The sequence below is a fragment of the Mercenaria mercenaria genome, chromosome 5 (assembly GCF_021730395.1).
Source record: "Mercenaria mercenaria strain notata chromosome 5, MADL_Memer_1, whole genome shotgun sequence".
NCBI classification, from domain to species: domain Eukaryota; kingdom Metazoa; phylum Mollusca; class Bivalvia; order Venerida; family Veneridae; genus Mercenaria; species Mercenaria mercenaria.
In genome coordinates, this window is record NC_069365.1 from 72,549,428 (window position 1) to 72,575,650 (window position 26,223).

At 34.2% G+C, this 26,223-nt stretch overlaps 1 protein-coding gene across 1 annotated transcript in view; it reads right to left on the reverse strand.

Annotated features, from left to right (window-relative positions):
- Positions 1-26,223, reverse strand: part of LOC123557599 (centriole and centriolar satellite protein ofd1-like) — a 46,625-nt gene that overhangs the window by 13,826 nt on the left and 6,576 nt on the right. The window contains exons 2-20 of the mRNA XM_053543928.1: positions 25,580-25,780; positions 23,463-23,531; positions 22,187-22,325; positions 21,680-21,822; positions 21,015-21,104; positions 19,687-19,770; positions 16,970-17,076; positions 16,115-16,234; positions 15,335-15,408; positions 11,957-12,048; positions 11,083-11,160; positions 10,529-10,596; positions 10,032-10,075; positions 7,843-7,976; positions 6,906-7,020; positions 5,435-5,483; positions 4,530-4,809; positions 4,044-4,149; positions 2,982-3,104 (exon numbers count right to left, since the gene is read on the reverse strand). Coding sequence (XP_053399903.1) covers positions 2,982-3,104; positions 4,044-4,149; positions 4,530-4,809; positions 5,435-5,483; positions 6,906-7,020; positions 7,843-7,976; positions 10,032-10,075; positions 10,529-10,596; positions 11,083-11,160; positions 11,957-12,048; positions 15,335-15,408; positions 16,115-16,234; positions 16,970-17,076; positions 19,687-19,770; positions 21,015-21,104; positions 21,680-21,822; positions 22,187-22,325; positions 23,463-23,531; positions 25,580-25,780 — 2,116 coding nt within the window. The remainder of the gene's footprint in view (positions 1-2,981; positions 3,105-4,043; positions 4,150-4,529; positions 4,810-5,434; positions 5,484-6,905; positions 7,021-7,842; positions 7,977-10,031; positions 10,076-10,528; positions 10,597-11,082; positions 11,161-11,956; positions 12,049-15,334; positions 15,409-16,114; positions 16,235-16,969; positions 17,077-19,686; positions 19,771-21,014; positions 21,105-21,679; positions 21,823-22,186; positions 22,326-23,462; positions 23,532-25,579; positions 25,781-26,223) is intronic.

Genomic DNA, 26,223 nt, shown 5'->3' on the forward strand with positions numbered 1-26,223 from the left:
GAGACTGAGTTTGGAGGAAGATCTGTTCACAACTTTTTAAATTAAAAAATAAAAGGCTATGGCAATTTTCTTCTAGAAATCACATGTACAATAATTGCATTGACTAAACATCATGGGCTGAAATGGCATAGGGCCTAAAGTTGTTGCCTTTCATAGGTCATAGGGCTGAACCATGCTGGGGTAAAAAAACTTATCCGGTCATATCACATAAACACTGAAGTGATTCAAGATATCTTCACAAAACACAGAAAAATAAATATAAGTAAAAGCTAACATTACACATCAAACAAGAGATCACAGAGTGATCTTGGCGCCCACCAATGTGCCATTTTTGAGAATTCCAAATTTTAAGACTTATTGACTAGCTCAAGGTCAAATTTCATTTCCGTACAAAACACTGTGCATATAGTCAAAATTTGAAACCTGTAGCTTGAGAAATGTGAAAGTAAGTCAATATATCAGTTTCAAGGACAAAGTTCTTTGTACACAAAACTATGCAGGTGCTTCAAGTCTGAAGGCTGTAGTTTGATAAATTTGAAAGTAGGTCACTAGGTCAATCTAAGGTCAAAGTTTATTTTGGTACACAAAACTATGCAAGTGGTCCAAATTTGAAGGCTGTAGCTTTAGAAATGTGAAAGTAGGTCAAAATCAAGGTCAAATTACACTTCAGAATACAAATCTATACATGTGGTCCAAATTTAAAGCCTGTATATTCAAAAATGTGAAAGTAGGTCACTAGGTCAATGTCAAGGTCAAAGTTTGCTTCGGTACACAATCCTATGCATGTACGTCTAAATTTGAAGCCTGTACCTACAGAAATGTGGAAGTAGGTCACTAGGTCAATCTTAAGGTCAAAGTTCATTTCGGTACACAAAACTATGCAAGAGGTCCAAATTTGATGGCTGTAGCTCGAGAAATGTGAAAGTAGGTAACTAGGTCAAAATCAAGGTCAAATTTTATTTTGGAACACAGAACTATGCATGTGGTCCAAATTTGAGGCCTGTACCTTCAATAATGTGAAAGTAGGTCACTAGGTCAATGTAAAGGTCAAAGTTTGTTTTGGTACACAAAATTATGCATGTGGTCCAAATTTGAAGGCTGTAGCTTGAGAAATGTGAAAGTAGGTCACTAGGTCAAAATGAAGGTCAAATTTCATTTCGGAACACAAAACTATGCATGTGGTCCAAATTTGAAGGCTGTAGCTTGAGAAATGTGAAAGTAGGTCACTAGGTCAAAATCAAGGTCAAACTTTATTTCGGAACACAGAACTATTCATGTGGTCCAAATTTGAAGCCTGTACCTTCAAAAATGTGAAAGTAGGTCACTAGGTCAATATCAAGGTCAAAGTTTTTTTCAGTGCACAAAACTATGCATGTGGTCCAAATTTGAAGGCTGTAGCTACAGAAATGTGAAAGTAGGTCACTAGGTCAAAATCAAGGTCAACTCATGTCAAGGTTCATCTTGCCACTCAAAACCATACAGGTGGTCCAAACTTGAATGTTGTAGGTTATTGACAAGAAGATTTTAAAAGCTTTTCCCTATATAAGTCTATATGAACCATGTAACCCCCGGGGCGGGGCCATAATTGACCCTAGGGGCTGATTTGAACAAACTTGGTAGAGAACCACTAGATGATGCTACATTACAAATGCCAAAGCCCTAGGCTTTGTGGTTTGGACAAGAAGATTTCCAAAGTTTTTCCCTATATAAGTCTATGTAAACAATGTGACCCCCGGGGCGGGGCCATATTTGACCCTAGGGGAATAATTTGAACAATCTTAGTAGAAGACCACTAGATAATGTCGCATACAAAATATCAAAGCCCTAGGCCCTGTGTTTTTGAATAAGAGGTTTTTCAAAGTTTTTCCCTATATAAGTCTATATAAACCATGTGACTCCCGGGACAGTGCCATATTAGACCCCAGGGAAATATTTTGAATCATCTTGGTAGAGGACCAGTAGATGATGCTTCATACCAAATATCAAAGCTCTAGGCTCTGTGGTTTTGAACAAGAAGATTTTCAAGTTTTTCCCTATATAAATCTATGTAAATTATAGAAATAAACAAAGGGCCATAACTCACTAAAGAATTGTTGAACCAGTCTGATTTTCAGGGGGACACAACTAGGGTAACAATACATCATCCTGACAAAGTTTGGTCAAAATCCCCCTGGTAGTTTCTGAGGAGATGCGATAACGAGAAATTGTTAACGGAAGGACGGACGTCGGACCACGGACACAGAGTGATTTGAATAGCCCACCATCTGATGATGGTGGGCTAATAAAACATAACCATCACCTGTCGCTGTTATTGTGGTTTGAAGATACTGCATACAGATGTTACAGCATACACCTACCTACTCTAAAATCACAGTCTCCAGTGGACGTTTGGGTTTGTCAATACAGCATACAGAAACTATATGATACGACATACTGCACCTACCTGTGATAACATCACTATCTTCACTGGATGATTGGCTATTTTGGCTTTTTCAATACTGCATACAAAAACTAATAAAATAAGTAAATCATACAGCATACAACGCTTAACTGCGCAATCTTCAGCAGACATTGGGGTATGATGATACTATATACAGAAACTATATGACAGGGCATACAACACTTACCCGAGCTTACTGGATGATACTGCATATAGAATCTTTATGATATGGCATACAACGCTTACCCGAGCTTACTGGATGATACTGCATACAGAATCTTTATGATACGGCATACAACGCTTACCTGAGCTTACTGGATGATATTGCATACAGAATCTTTATGATATGGCATACAACGCTTACCTGAGCTTACTGGATGATACTGCATACAGAATCTTTATGATACGGCATACAACACTTACCTGTGCATACTGGATGATACTGCATACAGAATCTTTATGATACAGCATACAACACTTACCTGAGCTTATTGGATGATACTGCATACAGAATCTTTACGATATGGCATACAACACTTACCTGTGCTTACATCACCGTCATCAGCAGATGCTATTTTGGTTTGATGATATGGTGTAGATGATAATGGTCTAGCATTAGATATTGGACTGGCAGCTGGTGAAGGCATATGATGACCTTTGCTAGCTGAGATAATCAAAATAAAACTATGTATTTTAGCATTTAACAAGCAAAACTTCAACATGTTACTAAACAATAAATGGAAGCAAACAACATTACAATCTCTTTCACAGAGTTGTCATTCTTGGCCTCACTTTCATCTCTGTCAACATATAAAAAGTATATCTGCACTGACTGGCAACAGAACATCAGACAGTTATAATGATGTCAAGAATATTCAAAAATAAAACAAATTAATATGTTGTGATTGCTAGTGTATATTCTTTGACTGATTAGGTGAACAACTGAAAAAAGCAAATCTTATAGCAGTGTCTTATTTACTAGATAGGTATCTTAATTGGTGGAATTTTAAGATTTCAATTCTTAGTCAAACTTTTTTAACAAAAATCTGGGTCGGACATTCACTGAGGCGAATACTTCTGATGGGAAAGAATAACCACTCTGTACAGGAGATTGACAACAATGTCAACAAGTAAATACACTGTTTTCAAACATCTACTTGTATCCACTATTATACATATATTACATATGTTTGTTTTTTCTTACACAAATCAGAATGATATGCATATTCATGGTGGATGGCCAATCAAAGAACATTTTGTGAAATCATTTTAAAGACTGACTACAAAAGTAGTTTTGGAGATGTTATTTTGAACAGTTTTCTATTTTTAGCTCTGACAGCCATAATCTTTGATGAATCAGAATTATGGAACAAATTTTGTAGAGTCACCCAAGAAAATTTTCTGTAAAAATATATTAAAATCTAGCCAGAAGTTTCTGTCAAAAAAAAAAGATTTTTAAATCATACATGTATACTACACATGTATGTTATGAATTGTATCAAGACTTAGGCAATCAAAATCTGATACAACTAAGACAACAAATCAAATTATTTTATAATGGTAATATGACTTTGAAAATTTCAAGTAAATATAATAAACATACCAGATCTTTCTGACTGTGACTTTCTGAAGGAATGTCTTGTTGGATCTGGTACTGAGGCAGGGTTGGTTAACTGGTAGTGGAAGTCTACATATGCCTTCTCCAAGTTCTACAGTCACACAAGAAAAATAAAAACAGAATTTTATAGCTTTTGTCAATCTATATCAATTTACATTTCTTTATATCAATTTACATTTCACAATAAATTAGTGGTAGAAATAAGGTTTCATGACTTTCCCAGTTTTCATACCGTAAAATTTTCCTGCAGTTTATGGGATCATCCTGTTTCTTAATAAAAGACCATACAGCCAAATATATTTTTAGCATAGCTTTGCATTTCTCTGTGTTTTAAATTGAAAATTAGGCAAAGATAAGTGGACAAAAATAAAAATATGTATCATAGACGGGGAAATGTTATTTTATTGTACTGATATGTGTAGTCAGACTTGGTTTTTCCATAGTATAATCATGTGCTATTGCAATTTTCACCTGAGCTTCTTTTTCCAAACTTTTCAATCTATATTTAGTATCAGCGATAATGTCTGCCGAGTGATTGGACGATTCATCGCCATCTGTCGTAAAATCTGTGGAAATTCTTGGTGCGCTAAAGTCATCTAAGTCAACATCATTATATACATCATCTCTGTCTACACCAGGTGGCGTTCTACTTCTACGACCTCTACGACGACCTCTGTGTGAAAGTTCAATGTCACTGTCATCACTGACTGCTGCACCCTTTGACCTCCGAGAAACGTTGAAAGACACAAGTCTGGAAAAAAGGAACAGCTAAAGTATGTGAAATATATGCATATCTATTAGTAAATCGAAAATTCATAACAGGTCTATCAGTGTATAATTTAAGGGATATTAAGATTTGCATAACAACCTTTTCTGGGTATGATAAAGTTATTGTCAGTGCTTAATGCTATTGCTACTTATATTAAGACTAATATAGCATTTTGGTTCAAACACTCTGACCAAACTAAAATTCCCAAACTTTTTTTTGGCAGTTATCAGTTTCCTTTGACATTTTCAGGAGTTCAAAAAGATGCATGTTATTTTATGCGGAAAACAATATAAGGCCAAGTAAGCAAAAGAAACTAAATTTTACAAGGTTAGTTTTCATTTTACGTCACTGCATGTTTTATGAATTACAAAAGATGTTTTCTTGTTATTTAAGGTCTCAAATTTACCATGTTGTTTAATGTTCATTTGGATTTTCATTTTTCTCACTGGGTTTTTCCCAAAATTCCCTGACATTTTCTCAAACTTCCAATGCCTCCCTTACATTTACTTGTAATTTCTTTATCTTGGGCAAAACACAACAAAAATACCCCTAAACTTTAGCCGATATTTCCCTGCACCACGAGAACCATGAACAGGTTATATTTTACCTTGAAGTATCACCATCCTGAGGTTTTCTGTACACTTCATTGTGAAGAGCTGAAATAGAAAATATCTATGTAAACTACAGAATTCATATAGCATGGAAGAAACCTTTGGTAAAATTGATAACACTGAAGGATTTCCAGTAAATGGATCTAATGCTTGCAACAGTAACTTCTATTACAATGAAATTTTACTTCATGATATTTTTTTTCCCCAAGTACTAAACACTATTTATCAGCTTACTTTTTTTACATTGACTGCTTCTATGGTCAGATAAAATGTTTACGGGTTTTATACTACAAAACCACATCAGAAAAGCTTACCATTACACCAGTTAAGAAGCTGATGATAAATAACATTATAAAACAGGAGCACCACCTTGCGGGTGCACACACTCATCTGATTTTTTTGTCTCTGTATAATAGAAATATTGACCTACCCATGGTTTTCTAAGTCCAAAAGGGGCCATTGTTCTTGTAAAAAGCAATGCAGAGTTACGGTACTTACTGTGCAGTGACAGCTTTTGATGGTGAACAAGTGTTGCAAGTTTTAAAGCAATAGCTTTGACCGTAAAGGAGAAAAGTTGACCTAAATGCAAAACTTAACCAAGAAATGTAATAATTTTTAAGTCCAAAAGGGGCCATTATTCTTGCAAAAAGCAGGATGGAGTTATGTTTCTTGCTGTACAGAGTCAGCTTTTGATGGTGAACAAGTGTTGCAAGTTTTAAAGCAATAGCTTTGATAGTTTAGGAGAAAAGCTGACCTAAACATAAAACTTAACCAAGAAATCTGATTTTCTAAGTCCAAAAGGGGCCATAATCCTTGCAAAAAGCAGGATGGAGTTATGCTTCTTGCTTTACAGAGTCAGCTATTGATGGTGAACAAGTGTTGCAAGTTTTAAAGCAACAGCTGACCTAAACATAAAACTTAACCAGGCAATGCCGACGCCGATCAAGTGATGACAATAACTCATCATTTTTTTTCAAAAAATCAGATGAGCTAAAAAGTCTTTGATTAAATTTTCATGGAGATTGTTTACCAGTTATCTTGGCAAAGGGACTAAGCCCAAAACCACTTGACTGGCAACTCACAATTTCTTCTGTTTAACAATTCTCTATCATACCATATCAAAATCTGAATATAACGTTTACTGCTTCAACCAAAAATGTTTTTATACAACTGCTTGTTTTGTCGAGTTTAATGCCACATTCACACAATAATAAATCATATGTCAACTTTCAAGCTTTTCATGGTGAAGGAAGACCAAAGATGGCCCTCCAAGAATTATTTCAGGCACAAGTGGGCACCTGGGAAGAACCACCGACCTTCCACAACCCCACTTGAATGCTTCCTCAAGCAAGATTTCAAAGGTAAGTGATTCAAAGTCAGCCACCTTACCCACTCAGCCCGGTGTTTTTAAACAAAGCTAGAAAATATATTGACTTTTATCTTCAGCTGCACAAGTTCATTTCTTACCTTTCTGAGTATATTGTAGTGTCTGTTTAACATCTACCAGCTCCTGTCCCATTTCTTTCATCTGTAAAGTTTGAGCCTCAAACTGACGCAGTAACCGGTCATCTCTATCAGGTATCTGTTACAAAAATACCATCCATGGATAATAAAAACCACTATTCATTTGATATACAACTGACACTGCTTAATAAAACAAACTTGTAAAACAGCAATATTATAGTAAAATATTATAGATTAATTCTCACAAAACTGGTCAAAGCATTTACCAAAGTGTGCTCACAGACACATATCGATTCACATTTGTAAAGGACTTGAATCAACGATTTTCAGAATGAAGACAACCAGTCAAGTTATTTGACACAAACAATTAAACACCTCAAAAATAACATGACATTCTACTGAACTTAATACATTCCTAATACTGTAGCATCAATATATATACTGGTATACCATACAGCGGGTTAATTCTGCTGGTCTTTATTTCTGCTTATTCTGTGGGTCGAGGCTGTCACACAGAAATAAATCCCGCACATTTAAACTATCAGCAGAATTTTTTGACGCAGAACTGTGGTTGACTGCTTCTGTTATTGTACACGCTAGATTGATGAAAAGTTTGACAATTGTTATATGAGCCGTGCCACGAGAAAACCAACATAGTGCATTTGCGACCAGCATGGATCCTGACCAGACTGCGTGGATCAATGTTGTTTGTTTTCAAAGCCTATTGTAATTAGAGCAACCGTTAGTGAACAGCATGGATCCTGACACAACTGCACATGTGCCATGTTCCCATGTGCAGAATTTACTTCCGGTTTACCGCAAAAATTAATTCCTGCTTTTATCGGAGGTAGCAAAAATAAAAAATGCAGAAATAAACTTGGCCCATTTTAGGACAAAAACGCAGAATTTTTGCCTTCAGAATTATTCCGCTATACAGTACCTCATCATATCTTCCAGTGCTTTTTGGTCGCCGACGATCATACGATGATCTATCATGTCTAGGTGATTCACTTCTATCTACATATTCTGACATTGCAGTTGGTCTTCTTAATTCCCTTAGCAAATCCTCTTGACCTATAAAAAAAAGAAACAATCAATTTAAACTAGAAAATGCTTTTGTAAAAAAGCGCATGTCTCCCCCAATGCAAAGTCCTATAGGCAAGAAGTCAATAGGGGTCAGGAGCAAAAATCAAAGAGACACTGATGGTTGGCTGCAATAGGGATCATCTACTTGGCATGTCCAGTCATCCCGCTAAATTCAACACTCTTGGCCTAGTGGTTCTCAAGTCACTGTTCAGGCTCCTGTGACCTTGACCTTTGATCAAGTGACCTCAAAATAAATAGGGGTCATCTACTCTGCATGTCCAATCATCCTATTAAGTTTCAACATTGTAGGTCAAGTGGTTCTCAAGTTATTTCCAAAAAATGATTTTACATGAACAGGCCACTGTGACCTTGACCTTTAACAGACTGACCCCAAAATCAATAGGGGTCATCTTCTCTGCATGTTCAATCATCCTATGAAGTTTCAACATTCTGGGTCAAGTGGTTCTCAAGTTATTGATCAGAACTGGTTATCAATGTTCAGGCCCCTGTGACCTTGACCTTTAATGGAGTGGCCCCAAAAACAATAGGGGTCATTTACTCTGCATGAACAATCATCCTATGAAGTTTTAACATTCTGGGTCGAGAGGTTCTCAAGTTATTGATTGGAAATGGTTTTCCATGTTCAGGCCCCTGTGGCCTTGACCTTTAACAGAGTGACCCTAAAATCGTTAGGGGTCATCTACTCTGCATGACCAATCATCCTATGAAGTTTCATCATTCTGGGTCAAGTGGTTCTCAAGTTACTGACCGGAAATGGTTTTCAATGTTCGGGCCCCTGTGACCTTGACCTTTCACAGAGTGACCCAAAAATCATTAGGGGTCATCTACTCTTTATGACCAATCATCCTATTTAGTTTCAACATTATGGGTCAAGTGGTTCTCAAGTTATTGACCGGAAATGGTTTTCAATGTTCAGGCCCCTGTGACCTTGACCTTTAATGGAGTGACCCCAAAATCGATAGGGGTCATCTACTTTGCATGTACAATCATCCTATGAAGTTTCAACATTCTGGGTCAAGTGGTTCTCTAGTTATTGATCGGAAATGGTTTTCCATGTTCAGGCCCCTGTAACCTTGACCTTTGATGGAGTGACACCAAAATCAATAGGGGTCAATTACTCTTTATGACCAATCATCCTATGAAGTTTCAACATTCTGGGTCAAGTGGTTCTTTAGTTATTGATCGGAAATGGTTTTCAATGTTCAGGCCCCTGTGACCTTGACCTTTGACGGAGTGACCCCAAAATCAATAGGGGTCATCTACTCTTCATGATCAATCATCCTATGAAGTTTCAACATTCTGGGTCAAGTGGTTCTCTAGTTATTGATCGGAAATGGTTTTCAATGTTCAGGCCCCTGTGACCTTGACCTTTGACGGAGTGACCCCAAAAACAATAGGGGTCGTCTACTCCAGCAGCCCTACAACCCTATGAAAATTGAAGGTTCTAGGTCAAACGGTTCTCCAGTTATTGCTCGGAAATGAAGTGTGACGTACGTACGGACGGACGGACGGACGGGCAGACGGACGGACAGGGCAAAAACAATATGTCTCCTGGGGGAGACATAATTAGGTTTTTTCTGTTTAATCTATAGCCTGCTGGCGGCAAATGATTCTGCCTTTGTGATACATGTAACTTTGTACGATAACTTTAATCGAATCTCTTACCTCAGATAAATTTACATGTTTTAAACTGTAAAAGGTGGCTTTTACAGGTACAGCTGAATGTGCAAAGGTGTATTTTGTTATTTTGTGAATAGCTTGCACTGCTCTGAATTTTTACAACCAAGATGCATACTGAAATAGAGAGGGAAAATTTTACACATATATGTACCTTCAGAAATGTTAAATTGCAGCCTCTCTACCTTTGATAATAATAATAAATCTTAGGACAGTTAAAGGTCCTTGAAGCAACACATTGTTATGCTGTGCCATGATTCTTTTTCATCAATAAAGATTTCAGATCATTTTCCAATAGTTGTAAGGATAAGAAATTTTCAAAATATGGTGCAAATTTTAACTTACGTATTCTTTCCCTCTCATTCAACTGCATGATTTCAGCCATTCTCCTACAATTTATATTGGTACATGTATATTGCAAGAAAAACATAAAATCTTTTTTATACAAGTCTCTTCATAATTACATAATAGCCATTATCCAAATTTCAATATTCAATAATCCAACTAAAGTCAGTTTTATTTTTATATCCTATAAAGTTAACTGGAAACACTCTTCTGTTGAAAACATATTTAATATGTATGCCTTACTATTTCAACTCTTCTCGAACAATTTGTAAAACAAACATTATCGATTGAAATTTAACAAAAATACAATCTTATTAAAATACTGGTATTACACAACATTCATTTATTTATAAATTTAGATAAAAAAAGCTCACATAACAATTATAATTTAAGTGGTACCATAATTCATTTCAAATTGCTTGCAACTCAAAGAATACCTTACCATACGTAAGACACAATAGAAATGTTTACCCATATATAACAGGAAAAATTCTTACGTTTTCAAGTTTTCCAGTTCTGTTCTAAATGTAATGTTCTGGTCTTTAATGGATGCATAATCTGCCATCTGAAAGTATATATAATAAATATCAATACATAAAACTGTATAAAAGATAATCTGTTTGTTTAGTTTTGGGTCATGTCATTTTTCACAACTGTTCATGTTATGCAACAGTGTTTAGTTTTGGGCAATGCCATTTTTTACCACTGTTCATGTTATGCAACAGTGTTTAGTTTTGGGCAATGTCATTTTTCACCACTGTTCATGTTATGGAACAGTGCTTGGTAAAGATAACCATATTGCATGGATTCTGTATCAGTATCTACCTAATCTAAACAAGTAATTGACAACTTGCCTACATAAAATTGAGGTAGAGGATGTGTAACACAAGCCTATCCAATCACTGTGACTTGGAATCAAATTCATGTCCCCTTCGATTTATAGTCTTAAGCTCTACCTCCTATGCCAGCCAGGTTGGACATGGTGAGATATAAAGCTGTGGAATGTTCTGAAACTGACGTTTTTTACAGGAATGTACAAAGCAGTACTTACATCTCTTAGCTTGGCATTCAGGAACTCATTATGTTTGGTTGCACCAACTTCTTTATGTCTTGCCTCTTGCAGCAATGTCTGGAAATATCAAAACAATTTACAGATTATGTCTAATCAACAATTTCAAGATCATCATTCACTTTTATAGGCTGATGAAAAGAGACAAACATCCAAATCTAATATCAAATCTACTGCCTCGTTAGCCTAGTGGTAGACTATTTGCTTCGAGTGTGTGAGGTTGTGGGTTCAATCCCGGCCGCGTCATACCAAAGACATGAAAAATGGTACCAGTAGCTCACTTGCTTGGCACTATCAGAAGCATTAAAAGGGAAACTGGCTTCTTTTTTTCATTCTCTCATGGCAATGGATTCCAGGAATGAGGTGTCGAGAGTTTTAATATAAGTTGTAGAACTTGCTTCACAATCGACCTAAAATTAATTAGTATAAACTATAAACTAAATTTAATATTACAAAAAGATTTATCTTCAATTAAAATTTCTTTGTGCATAAGACTTTTTTTTAAATATTGACTTAAAACACAGACAAGAAGGCCATAAACATGTGTAATTCAAAAGGAATGAGCACTGATATATACAACTGGTGTGTAAACAAATGTGATAAACAGATTCCTCTTATACTGAATTTCTGAAATGGTCCAATTTTCAGAGCTTTCAATGCACTGTACTATAAATCAGTTTTCGTTGAAGACTTCATTAGACTATCATCTATATTTATCGCAAAATTCTTTGCAAAAGTTTTCCAGTGATTTTGTTGACCTGAATATTTTCCTAGCAAAATTAGGTTATTATATCGAAAGACCTAATACTGTCAGACTTAAAATGTTTAAGATATTTAAATAAACTGTATTGTCTACCTCAAGTTCATTGACCCTGGAAGTTTTGTCTCTCAGCTCTTCCTTCATAGATTCTATTTTACCCTGGTCTTCTGACACTCGTTTCTCATTTTCTGTGGAGAAAAACAAACAATTCATAAATACAAATAACTGTTAATTTCCTTGTTCTACATGGACAAATAAAGTGTCTTCATTTAATTTTTTAAAGCTTGTCATATACTCATCTTTAACAAGAGCTGTCCGTTAGACAGCGCGCTCGACTTTTCTCAGTGCTTGACTCTGAATTAGAGCTTTGCCAGTAAAAAAAATTCCAAGTTAAAATGGGACATAACTCTATCAAAATTCAAATCAGAGTTATGGGAATTGTGTCTCCTGGCGTAGACTTTAATAGTAAATAACTATTTTGAGTTTCAAGTCAAAAGCTTTAAAAGTAACAGAGATATTTGACTTTATCAAAAATTTTAACAAAAAATTCTAAGTTAAAAAGGGGCATAATTCTGTCAAAAATCAAACCAGATTTATGGGAATTGTTTCTCCTAGTGTAGACTTTGATGGTAAATAAGTATTTTAAGTTTCAAATCAAAAGCTTTGATAGTAACAGAGATATCTGACTTTATCAAAAACTTTAACCAAAAATTCTAAGTTAAAAAGGGGCATAACTCTGTCAAAATTCAAATCAGAGTTATGGGAATTATGTATCCTGGTGTAGACTTTGATAGTAAATAACTATTTTGAGTTTCAAGTCAAAAGCTTTAATAGTAACAGAGATATTTGACTTTTATCAAAAGTTTTAAAAAAAATTTCTAAGTTAAAAAGGGGCATAATTCTGTCAAAATTCAAAACAGAGTTATTGTGATTGTTTCTCCTGGTGTAGACTTTGATAGTAAATAACTATTTTAAGTTTCAAGTCAATAGCTTTGATAGTAACAGAGATATTTGACATAATCAAAAACTTTAACCAAAAATTCTAAGTTAAAAAGGGGCATTATTCTGTCAAAATTCAAATCAGAGTTATGAGGATTGTTTCTCCTGGTGTAGACTTTGATAGTAAATAACTATTTTAAGTTTCAAGTCAATAGCTTTGATAGTAACAGAGATATTTGACTTTATGAAAAACTTTAACCAACAGTGACGCCGACGCCGGGGCGAGTACAATAGCTCTACTTTTTCTTTATAAAGTCGAGCTAAAAAGGAAATAGATTTTTTTATTATTTTGTTGTGTTTAGAGTCACATCAGCACAATTTAGGTCATATGGTGACTTTTCTAGTTTTTGATGGTGGATGACGAACCCAGGTGCCCCTCCAGGCATAGTCTCAGTCAATGGCGGGCATCTGGGTAAAACTATTGACATTTCCTAAGCCAGCTAGATGTTTAAAAGAAAACAGAGTTGTTGGGTGTTACTTTTATGATAAAACTGCATAAAATTGTTTTTTTAAATTACAGGTTTAGTATTCATTAAAGAAACATTGCAGACAGTTAATATGGACAAATAATAACAGGCTCATTCTGACCGGTTCTGTTTATGAGAGTTGCAAATCACATATTCTGAAAATTAACTTTTTTACACATTTTCAACTTATTTAATTTGCTGCTCTTACAAAAAAAGAAAAAAAAAAAAAAAAAAGAAAACAAAAGGCTGTCAAAAGATTCATGCACGGACATATAATTGAATGTTCTGTCAGTACTCGAGTATATGTAAGCAATCGTTTTTTGGTGTTGTTTTTAGATTTACTGTTATTCCCTCCTATAAGCATAACCAAGTAAACAATAAGGCATATTAAGAATTATGTAACTGATCATATTTCTAAAATTTTAGTACTACAGTGTATAAACTTATTTCTTCTAAAACTGAAAGCAAGGTAATGTGCAAACATACATGTTCATGCAATGGTGAATTGGTGAATATTCTAATTCTTGTTTTGTGAAACAAATATGTAGTTGGTTTCCAGAAAAAAAAAACTACACATGAACATAAATGACTCAAAAGGTGATAATAGGAACATTTAACTGTCTTAAAGTTAAGACTAATAGTATTGAAAGTATTTTTTTTTAATGACTTTGATGACTTTCCCAGTGTGCCATTCTGTCTGAAAAAAAATCAAGCAAAAAAAAAAAGTGTGATACAACATAGAATTTAACCTCTCTGATAAACCCTTGTTGATCCGTTGCTATGGTAACAGTCATTTGATTTACTATGTCTTCTACCTTGATCTGACAAAAATGGAATCCGGTAAAAAAACAACACCAAAGCAAGGTTGGGAAATGGTCATCTTGGAATGTATATTTCATTTTAAATACAGATATATTCATATACCGGATAAAGTGAAGAAAGCACACAGAATGCATATACAGATATAAATACAAAAGAATAGATACAATAAATATTTATGTACATTAGCCTCCATTATGCATCACATTTATTGGTAAATTATTTGTACTTCTGACTTAGTCAGTCAGGGGTGTAACTGTTTCAAGTTATCGCAGTTTATAACCCATTTGAGTTATTGCTTATTCTTTCATAACTTGTTTCAGTTATCATAAAATATTAAAAAGCCCTCCTGTGCCAATTCCTTATTTTGAATGTGACTAATACAATTATTTCCTGAATCCTTGACCTTTTATCTTTCCAGCTAAGCAGTAAATTTTTTTACGCAGGACTGATAAAGTTTTAAGCAAGAGTTTTAAAGCTATAAAACTTTTAACACCCCATTATGCTTATCAGGTCATGATCAGACTAAAAGAGAATTTGATTAACCACAGTTTGCTACTAATTTCACTATTATAAAGGTCACTTTGTGAGAACAGCAAAAAGACTTTTTGAATAACTTACCTGAGTTAACTATATTTCATAACTAATGCAGGTTATAAAATGCTTGAAAAAGTAACTGAAATAGGTTACATAACTTAAAACAGTTACACCCCTGACTGTTAGTAGATTTACTTTGTTTGTTTGTTTTAGGTTTTGTGCTGTTTTTCAACAGTTTTTCAGTTATTTAATGGCAGGCAGTTAACCTAAACAGCGATCATGGATTCTGTACCACTACTGATCTATTCTCCACAAGTAACTGCCAACTTCACTACACAATTCAGAGGTAGAGGATGAATGATATCACTCAGATACAATGTCGTTTATCCAACTGTCACATAGAAATTTACTGTCAGAGTTATTTCACAGGTATATTTCTATAGACGACTTTAATCGTTTTCAAGCAACAAGACCAAATGTCCACATCACGTTTAAAAAGAGACAAAAAAAAATAAATATCAGGAGAACACTTCAGTTTTTCAAATCTAATCTCAAAATTGGTTGAACTTGAAAATATTCTCTATGAGCTTGACTAAAGTCAAGCCATGGTAATGAAAACTTTGGTATGTCATGATGAGATGATATGTTTTACCTCTTAAGGTGCCTTCACGTATCTCAATATTCTGTGTTCTCTCTAAAAATTTAGCCTGATATTCCACTTTAAATCTGAAATGAAAACTCATTACAGGTAATAGATACAATTCACTTTGTTGGGTTTGTATTCATGGACTACAAGTTTTAAAGAGAAAATCAACAGATTTAATTTTACTGATTGCCTCATACCATAAAATCTGGAAAAAAAATTCCTCCACAAGTATCACTGATTTCACTGTAATTCATTATTAACACAAGCTTCAAAACTCTTTTGCAACAAACATGTTATCCATTGACAGATATTCAACCTAGGCTACTTTTACCTCCTGGTACAAACCTTAAATTACAGAATTCTTTCACGTCTTTGGCATAGTGTGGCCAGGAGTTTAAGCCCTGACCTCACGCACTCAAAGCGGACACTTTATCATTGGGCTAATCATATCATACATATATTTGACAGGTACTCCACAGACAAAAACTTACATACATGCTGAAAAGTTCAAAAACTGACAATTCTTCTTTCTATCCTTCCCCAAATAATATACTAAATAAGGTATAAGAACATTACAGTCAAATCTATGCTAAAGACCACCTCAGAAAAACACCACTACTATAAAATCTGCTTAGAATGGCCACTATTTTCTTTTCACATTTAAACATAAATAGTGCAGACTTACCTGTGTTCAGAGACCACATGTCAACAAAGACCACTTTTTTCATTTCGCAGTGATGGTCTTTATAGACAGTATTGACCATATCACAAGCATCAAATACTCACTTGGTCATTTCATTCTCCAATCTCTGATCGAATTCACGCTCTTTACGTGTGACCTCCATTTCTCTACGTCTCAAATCCTGTTCAAGGGCTTTAACTCTGTCCTTGTCTAAATGCTTCTCCCTAAATGTATAAACATTAACAATGTATCTCAAGCCTTTTATAGAATTAATTTCAGTCTGAGCCAAAAATTGAACTAACCACCTCAGATTTAATATTTATGAAAACTTATGGTATTACTAACATTTCATAAACCATTCTACAACTGGAGCTATGACTGAAAGTGACTGAAATCCCTAGATTCTACTTTGATATAGGGAAAGTAACTAATTCGCACATGGTCTCGACAAGATAAACAACTGAAACTGTTTTATTTTTAATCCTTGTGGAGGGTTTAGAGCATAGAGATCAGACATGATGTGACCTTGAACTTGTATCTAAGGCTCTGAGTCATGTGTGTATCTCTTTGTATAATGACTGTTTAAATTTATGTGTATTTATTTGAAAATCTATGAAATGATTACAGAGATATAGGTACAGAATAGAAAAGTGGTCAAAACATTTAATTTCAAGTAAAGCAACTTACACTTGGGAGAGGTCTATGCAAAGACACAAAAGACCAAGTTTGGTGCACAGTGCAAAAGAATGAGTTGTTAAACATTTTTTTCCTGTTTGCAGCTAGACTAGAACAGGACTCAAGATTAAAAACCTGAATTTTGAGACCAGTCTAAAAACTCCAGCATCTGATTGGCTGTTCCATAACACAATCTTGAAACTGACCAATGGCAAAGTTGCATTTACAGACTGGTCTCCAAACTCTGTTTTATAACCTTTAAAACCTTGATTAAACCTCTGTACCTTCCAAAAACTTCACTTTCTCTCTTAATGGCAGCTTCCCTCTGTCTTACAGCCTCTATCTCCTCAAGTATAGACTGTCGCTGATTGTAGATTTCTTTTTCCTGCATCTGATGTAGAAAATAAAATAATGTCATATTTTAGCAAGTGGTTATTATATAAATATTTGTTAAAACATTTACATGGCCTGTGCCTGACCACTGTATGAAAATACATACGTGACAGGATTTCAGGAAAGAGGACAGTGAGATTCAACTTAAGTAGAAGTTCATCTTAACAGAGTGCTATTCATCAACATTTTTATCTATAAGCTACTCATTTTAAGAAAAAACATATTTACTAGCAGTGCAAAATTAAGTAATCATAAATCCTTTCGAGATATCATCATGCTCATTGGTGAATCCTGTTTCATTTCCAGATCATGCTGGTGCAATCGGGCAAATATGGAAGATTATAAAACCTCCTCTTCTGAAGTAAAAAGGTTGTGTAAAGCTACCTTTTTGTGTAGCGACGTCAGGAGAGACTGCTTTGCGTTATACAACCCCAGGCAATGGTGCGACCCTTGGAGGGTCTACCTTGTGTAAGGCAACACCAGGCGAGACTACTATTGTATGAGGGGACCCTTGCAGAGGTCTATGGTCTGTTGGTATCTGTATCACAGTATTATGTTGAAAGACTTTCTTCCTCGTCCTAACATCCATGATGGTAATAACAACTTCTCGATCTTATATGTAAAAACATCTTTATTTTCTTAACATTAAGGTCAATATATATGCCTGGATGGCGTATGGACATGAAGACCTTCTTAGGTAATATATTCAAATACATAACAAACGTACACGAAACAGTCAATCAAGCATGATAATTTCAGTCTTAATTCACATATAATATATAAAAATAATATAATATATATATACAAAACTTGACATTTTATACCAATATGACATAACAAGAGGACCATGATGGTCCTGAATCACTCACCTCTTCCCACATGACCCAGTTTTGAGTATGACGTCGTTTTTTCTATTATTTGACATAGTGACCTAGTTTTTGAGCTCATGTGACCCAGTTTTGAACTTGACCTAGATATTATCAAGATAAAAATTCTGACCAATTTTCATGAAGATCCATTGAAAAATATGGTCTCTAGAGAGGTCACAAGGTTTTTCTATTATTTTACCTATTGACCTAGTTTTCGAAGGTACGTGACCCTGTTTTGAACTTTACCTAGATATCATCAAGGTGAACATTCTCACTAATTTTCATGAAGATCTCATGAAAAATATGGCCTCTAGAGAGGTCACAAGGTTTTTCTATTTTTATACCTACTGACCTAGTTTTTGATTGCACGTGACCCAGTTTCAAACTGACCAAGATATCATCAAGGTGAACATTCAGATCAATTTTCATGAAGATCCATTGAAAAATATGGCCTCTAGAGAGGTCAAAAGATTTTAATAATTTTAGACCTACTGACCTAGTTTTTGACCGCAGTTGACCCAGTTTCAAACTTGACCTAGATATCATCATGATGAACATTCAGACCAACTTTCATACAGATCCCATGAAAAGTATGGCCTCTAGAGAGGTCACAAGGTTTTTTTTATTATTTGACCTACTGACCTAGTTTTTTAAGGCATGTGACCCAGTTTCAAACTTGACCTAGATATCATCAAGGTGAACATTCTGACCAATTTTTATGGAGATCCATTCACAAGTATGGCCTCTAGAGAGGTCACAAGGTTTTTCTATTTTTAGACCTACTGACCTAGCTTTTGACCGCACATGACCCTGTTTCAAACTTGACCTAGATATCATCAAGATGAACATTCAGACCAATTTTCATACAGATCCCATGAAAAATATGGCCTCTAGAGAGGTTTTTCTATTATTTGACCTACTGACCTAGTTTTTGACGGCACGTGACCCACTTTCGAACTTGACCTAGATATCATCAAGGTGAACATTCTGACCAATTTTCATGAAGATCTCATGAAATATATGGCCTCTAGAGAGGTCACAATTTTTTTTGTATTTTTAGACCTACTGACCTAGTTTTTGACCGCACGTGACCCAGTTTCAAACCTAACCTAGATATCATCAAGATGAACATTCAGACCAACTTTCATACAGATCCCATGAAAAATATGGCCTTTAGAGAGGTCACAAAGTTTTTCTATTATTTGACCTACTAACCTAGTTTTTGACGGCACGTGACCCAGTTTCGAACTTGACCTAGATATCATCAAGGTGAACGTTCTGACCAATTTTCATGAAGATCTTTTGAAATATATGGCCTCTAGAGAGGTCACAAGGTTTTTCTATTTTTAGACCTACTGACCTAGTTTTTGAAGGCACGTGATCCAGTTTCGAACTTGACCTAGATATCATCAAGGTGAACATTCTGACCAATTTTCATGAAGATCTTGTGAAATATATGGCCTCTAGAGAGGTCACAAGGTTTTTCTATTTTTAGACCTACTGACCTAGTTTTTGACGGCACGTGACCCAGTTTCGAACTTGACCTAGATATCATCAAGATGAACATTCTGACCAACTTTCATAAAGATCCCATGAAAAATGTGACCTCTAGCGTGGTCGCAAGCAAAAGTTTACGGACGGACGCACGGACGGACGGACGACGGACGACGGACACCGCACGATCACAAAAGCTCACCTTGTCACTTTGTGACAGGTGAGCTAAAAAAAGACAAGTTTACCTCTTGTTCTCTCTGTAACCTCTCTGTTGCATTCCTCTCACGTACAACCAAAGCATCAAATTTAGACTGATAAGTACGTTCTAACTGTAAGATAAATAAAACAAGGAAACATTAAGATCATACAAATTTATTTTCAATTTCTTGATTTGAGCCTTGCCATGAGAAAACCAACATAGTGCATATGCGACCAGCATGGATCCAGACCAGCCTGCACATCCACGCAGTCTAGTCAGGATCCATGCTGTTCGCTTTCAAAGCCTATTGCAATTAGAGAAACCGTTAGCGAACAGCATGGATCCTGACCAGGCTGCGCAGATGTGCAGGCTGATTTGGATCCATGCTGGTCGCAAATACATTATGTTGGTTTTCTCATGGCGCGGCTCATTTATTTTCAATTTCTTACTTTCATCTGAACAACAACGATATGTTTAACCATGGATTATGTTTTACGATTTTTTTCAAAGCAGCATTTTCAAATTCAGTTTTTGTATTCAATAATTCTAAGACACAAGACAAGATACATTTGCAATTATCATGTTTAAGGATAACATGGTGTAAATAGCCATATTTCATATCTTGTAATTGGATGGTAATATTTAAATGAAATTTGGTTACTTTAAAGACCATTCAAAATTAAAAACATTTCACCGAGAATTTTTTTAATTTTATCATTTTTTTGGGGAGATAATCAGTATTGCAATTAACATTGATGCCTATGGAATTATATAATTTCTTTGATGATGAGAATCTGAGCTTGAGTTTCAAGAAAATTTTGTGGTAGAAAGCTGCATTATATGATTTTGATACAAATATCAAAAAGAAATCTAAAATTCCCGTAGGGAAAAGGAGAAAGGGGAGACAAGTCATGAAAAAAACAAAATTATCAGGGGAGGTAATCCAAAGAAAATTTTTGAGAACTTCTATCACTACATAACTTGTCAATATGCACCTTATTTCTATCGTTTTACATTTTCAAAGTTTATATTATCAAGTTGTATGTACACTTTTGGTGAAATTGAGGCCTATTACAGGTAGTCATCCTTAAAGTAATTACTACCATGCACACATCACAACTTAAGAAATAGAAGCTTTCTTATGCTGGTACTATAGTAATGTTAAATCATTTAATTTTGTGGGAATAAGATTATGTGGTTTTGGTAAAAATGGTTACTTTGTGGAAACATGAACTGATTGATTTTAAATCTTGACATAAAATGATTTTGTTTGTTCGCTGGGATTAAATTCCGTAGACTGGACGAACCAAAAAAAGTTATCCCTCATAATTATTATTGAATACACAGTATTTAAACATTGAATAAATTATTTACATCTTTTCTAGCCTTGTCAAGTTCTCTTCTAAAATTTTCCTTTTCCTCTAGTCGTATCCTAGCAACTTCATCATCTTTCACTCTGGATACCTAAATGAAAACAGTGGAAACAAATTCAATTATAGGAACATAGTTTTATGTAATAACAAATCATTGTAAAATTAAACCTTTTCTTCGAAGTTTCATCTCCATGCAATTTATCAAGAATTAAGATGTACATCTTTTTGATCAGTTTACAGTCAAACTGAAAGTGTAAGACATTATGGTGACTTTTTCAGCTTTTGATGGTGGAGGAAAATTCCAGGTGCCTCATCAGTGCACTGTATCAGGCATGATCGGGCACCTGGGTAGAACCATCAACCTTCAGTAAGATTGCTGGATGGCTTCCTCACATAAAAAATTTGGTGAGAGGCAAGTGGCTCAATAATCTGTGACATGAGCCACTCCTCTAGGATGTAAAGTTTATGTGAAGATTATCAATCAAATCATTCAATCTTATCTAAAACTAACATGAAGTCTGAGTTCAGTCTTTGACGTCTCTAAGTTTGGAATTTCAACAATCTGTCCTCCCAAGTTCTATACACTCTTCCGTAACTAAACATATTATCCAAGACATGCAGTACCACCTTAAATTACCAATTCTACACTCTGCACTGCCAATTTACCTCAAGTTTAAGTTCTGTTTTAAATCTCTCCTCTAATTGTCTCTGGAACTTCAACAATCTGTCCTCTAGAGCTGTTGCCCCAGTTCTATACTGCTCCTCTCGTCTTGAACTGAATAGGTCATCTAGGACATTCATCTTCTCATCTGTCAAACAAGTATCATTTTAAATGCCATAAAAATTCAGTAACTTTAAATGCAAGCTTATCTATTAAAATTTTGAAGACTACACAGACCTGTTCAGATATTATTTAAGACTTGGACGGTCACGTGGGTAGAATGTTCAACCACTGATGTCAACTTGATGATTTTCCATCTCCATCATGTCAACCATATCAAAGATCAAATAATCAAACATGAGGGACAAGTGATTTGAAATCAGTGAACTTAACCACTGGACTACAGAGGCCACAAAGGTGGGGGACAAGTGGTATCAAATAAGTGAACTTAACCATGGGACTACAGAGGCCCGAAAAGATATATTATGGCTGATATCTATGGTTTTACAAACCTAATGTAGAGATTGTAGCAACTTTGATAAGATCTGTCTGTGTGCCTGCAGACTGACTTGACTGACTGTGTATTGCACAAAGTTCACTCAGTAGTTGCCATAGAAACCCTTTTCTTGATTTCCCAGGATGATCTAATGTCTGAAATGAAATAAATGTTTATCATAATTGGAGATGAAATCAATTTATTATCATCCTAAAGTATGAAATCAAAACATATTTGTTACACCTTTTTCATTAAACAATATTTGAGACAAAGTTAAATGTACCATTAATTTTAGTTAAAGATGACACATTATGCAAAGCTTCTTTGCAAACAAAAAGAAAGATATTTGAAATGTTGCAGTATATCTGTTTACAGACAATAGAAAAATCATAAACATGCTCTTAGGACTTTTAAGCATAACAAATCAAAGAGCATAGCATATTATGACAAAAAATCCCAACTGCCTGTGATGGGATTTGAACCCAGGTCGCTTGGGTGCTAGTCAAATGCTCTAACCACTGAGCCAAAGAGTCGACTCCCTGACGCAGTTTGTCAGAGATTGGCTTTAAACGTACAGACTATGGGTAAGGGACCGCAACAATGCATTTGGTAACATTTCCACACAATATAACAGAATACTTTTATAAAATGTTATTTAACCTTGAAAGCATACAACTATTGCTACTTTTACTTACTATTGCTATTTTTACTTACTATTGCTATTTTTACTTGGTATACAGAATCTAATTTTTCAAAGTATTTATTTCAAACACACATCATCCATGGTTATAAACACTTGTGAGGGACTAATTTTCATGACTTTCATGGCTGTATCAATCAAAAGAAAATAGTAATACAGTGAATTTCATTTCAATATTATTAAATAATTTCACAGAAAAGTTTTTGTAAAAATTATGAAAATTTTACACTGGCCTTTTTCACTGATATTTATTATAAATACAATACTAGATCATATTGATTAGTGAATGATTATCAAGATAAATTTAAATATCAACGCAAAAAAAAAAAACACTGTAAAATCATTTAACATCATTGGCATTAAATTTTGCAGTTTCAGTTAAATCAGCATTTTCTTCTTAAACACAAATTCATATTTCAAATCTTACAAATAAAATGAATGTAAATGTTACTTGTTTCTTAGTATTGGAAATAATAAGACTTGTGCAATCACGAAATCCATGAAAACTAGCCCCCACTCCATCCTCATCCCCCAAATATTTATGACATCAAAATATCAGTTTATATATCTTATTTTAATTTAGTTCAAATACCATTTTCTTGAAGAGTCTTGACTGAGGACTGATCTTCAGTAACTGTAGAATATCTTCATTAGATAACATCTGAAAATTCATAAAGAACAAAACATTTTATTATTCTCACCTGTCATTGAATCTATCCTATGATGTAAGTGATCTACTCCTTTGCAAATCAAAATATTTCAGCTCTAATTAAGTCCAGTTACTAAAATGTCTAGATTTAAATTTCTGCTTCATTCAGTCACCCCAATGTATTACATGTACCTAACAAATTTCTATTTTGCAAACAAGAAAACCAACAACACTTATTCTGAATAAATAATCAGATTATACAGCAAAATATGCAATGAAGTTTTATAGTTAGCATGTAACTTTTTATGTTGTTTGACTGGCAGCATAGAAATTGACTTAAGTCAACCATCAATAATAGCATTAATTATTAACAACCATTCTTTTCATCTATTAATAATTATTCCCTTGCATTAATTACAGCACCATATGTTCCAAAAAAATAGTATTGACCAATAATCAATATTTACTCTTGCTATGGCTGCAAAAATAAGAAGAAATTTAACAAATAATTCTAACTCCTTTTTTCCACTGACATGCTTTTAAAGAAAATGTCTACAAATATTTTTCAGCATTTTTTTCATATTTGAAAATGTCATCAAACCTAAGAATAGATGAAACTTTAAGATTTATACCAAGAAAGTAGTGTAAAGTTTATTTTTTATCAAAATCTTCAGTCAGAGAATCCGAAATATTTGGTGATTTACAATCATTTTTACTAAATTCTTAATCAAAAGTAAAACTTTCCTTCAAACTATCAACATATACTTCTATGTATTAAATCCAGGGAGTTATTTTGAAAAAAAATCTATGTAACATTTTTTTTAAATTAAACTGTTACACATAAAATAAGTAATTTTCTACCATGAAGATGGGACAACATTATCATCATCATCTTTTTTACCATAAAACATTTCCAAAAATTTGGGTAAAGTTTAAAAAAAACAAAAAAAACTGAAATCCATTCTGTTTGCAAATGTAATTAAGAAAAGCTGAACTTTGAAACACTAAAACAATAAATATTTCAAATACATATATATTATAACCAATATAGATTTTTTTTCAAGTACATTATAATTAATACTGTGAAATCATTTAAATTCGTTGGCATGAAATTTAACGCAAATTGCAAAAAAGACAGTTTCGCACTGGCTTTAATTCGCACATTTTCAATAAAAGATAGAAAATAAAATATATTTTTTAAAAACTGCCAGCATCGCATGTGTCACTATCATGTACCGTGGTCCGTTTTATGACCTTGTTAAATAAACAACATTACAGTTAAACAGACAATTATCATTAACTGACACTGTTTTTAGGCAAAGAGTGAAAGACTATCAAAGGTTCGATTAAAAGAAGAGGCATTTGAAGTCTTATTATGAATGGCCCTTGTCCAAAAACAACAATGGCAGGTGCGAATAATTCACGAAGATGTACCGTTTGCTTCAATAACGCAATGTGACAAACTTGAAATTTGTGGAAGACAACTGAATTTATACACATATGAATTCAAAGAGTTATAAAATTTCATGTCAAGGATTAAATGGTAAAAGAAATATTTTGTAGCATTTGTAAGACGATAACAATGATATAAAACTAGCGTAAGTAACTGAAGCGTTCGTAAAGAATAACCAATTATTATAAATACCGGTAATTCAGTCAGATTTCTTAATCCATTTTGGTAAAAATAAATAACTTCCTATCAAGACAACCTTTAATTAACTGCCGATAAACTGTGACGTATTGTAAAATATTGAAATACACTGGTCCTATAACATACATATATTTCGGACAGGAAATAAATTCCATTAACTGTATACTAAATGGTTAAATAATTGCGCAGTCTTAAAATAGCGCATCATTCATAGCGCGAAATACACGAAAATTTGTCCTGCACGAACAAAAATGATTTCACAGTACTTTTCTCTATTTTCCTCAAACCTACATGCATTTTTATAAATCTCTATATTGTATATATCGGAGTCTATCTAAATAAGAAAAGAAAGAACAAGATAACCCTCTGGCTCCGGGCATTGTTTGACTTTCAGTAATTCAAGACATACCTTAGCCTTATCAATACCACACTCTGGTAGGAACACGCTGTACGTGTAGTCATATTTACAGCTGTGTAGATGATCTGCCACTAATGAATTAGAGGCACGGTGTAACAGGGAGCCAGACTCCGGAACTTCTAGATCCTCTATTGACAATCTACCATTAACTGACTTCTTTAATTCACTAACTAAGCTTGTTCTTAATTGACTCTGAAAAAGTAAAAATGAAATACATGACTGATCAGAATTTTTTAACTTAATATAGAGATCTAGGATATCTGCCTATTTTTAAATTACAAATTACAGACGTCTAATTTAAATCGCTAATCAATGAGTCCCAGGTATGCATGCTTTTTCCGTGCATGCTTACTCTTATACAGCTGAAGTCATACATGAATTGTGGCCGACAGATACCAATATAAAAAATTTTCGGGGTTAATGATTTGTCAGCTTCTGCCTTCGTTCTAAATTGCAGCAGACAGAAAAAGTACTTTCAGCCGCTTTACCAATAAGTGTTCGCCTTTCAAAGAAATTGGGCAGACTGAAAGCATACCGTGAAGTATGATTGACATCAGTATGTAATTTCTTTATTGGGGAGAATTGATTTTTAGAATGAATTATCATGACAGATCATTATCTCTTGTTTGTAATAT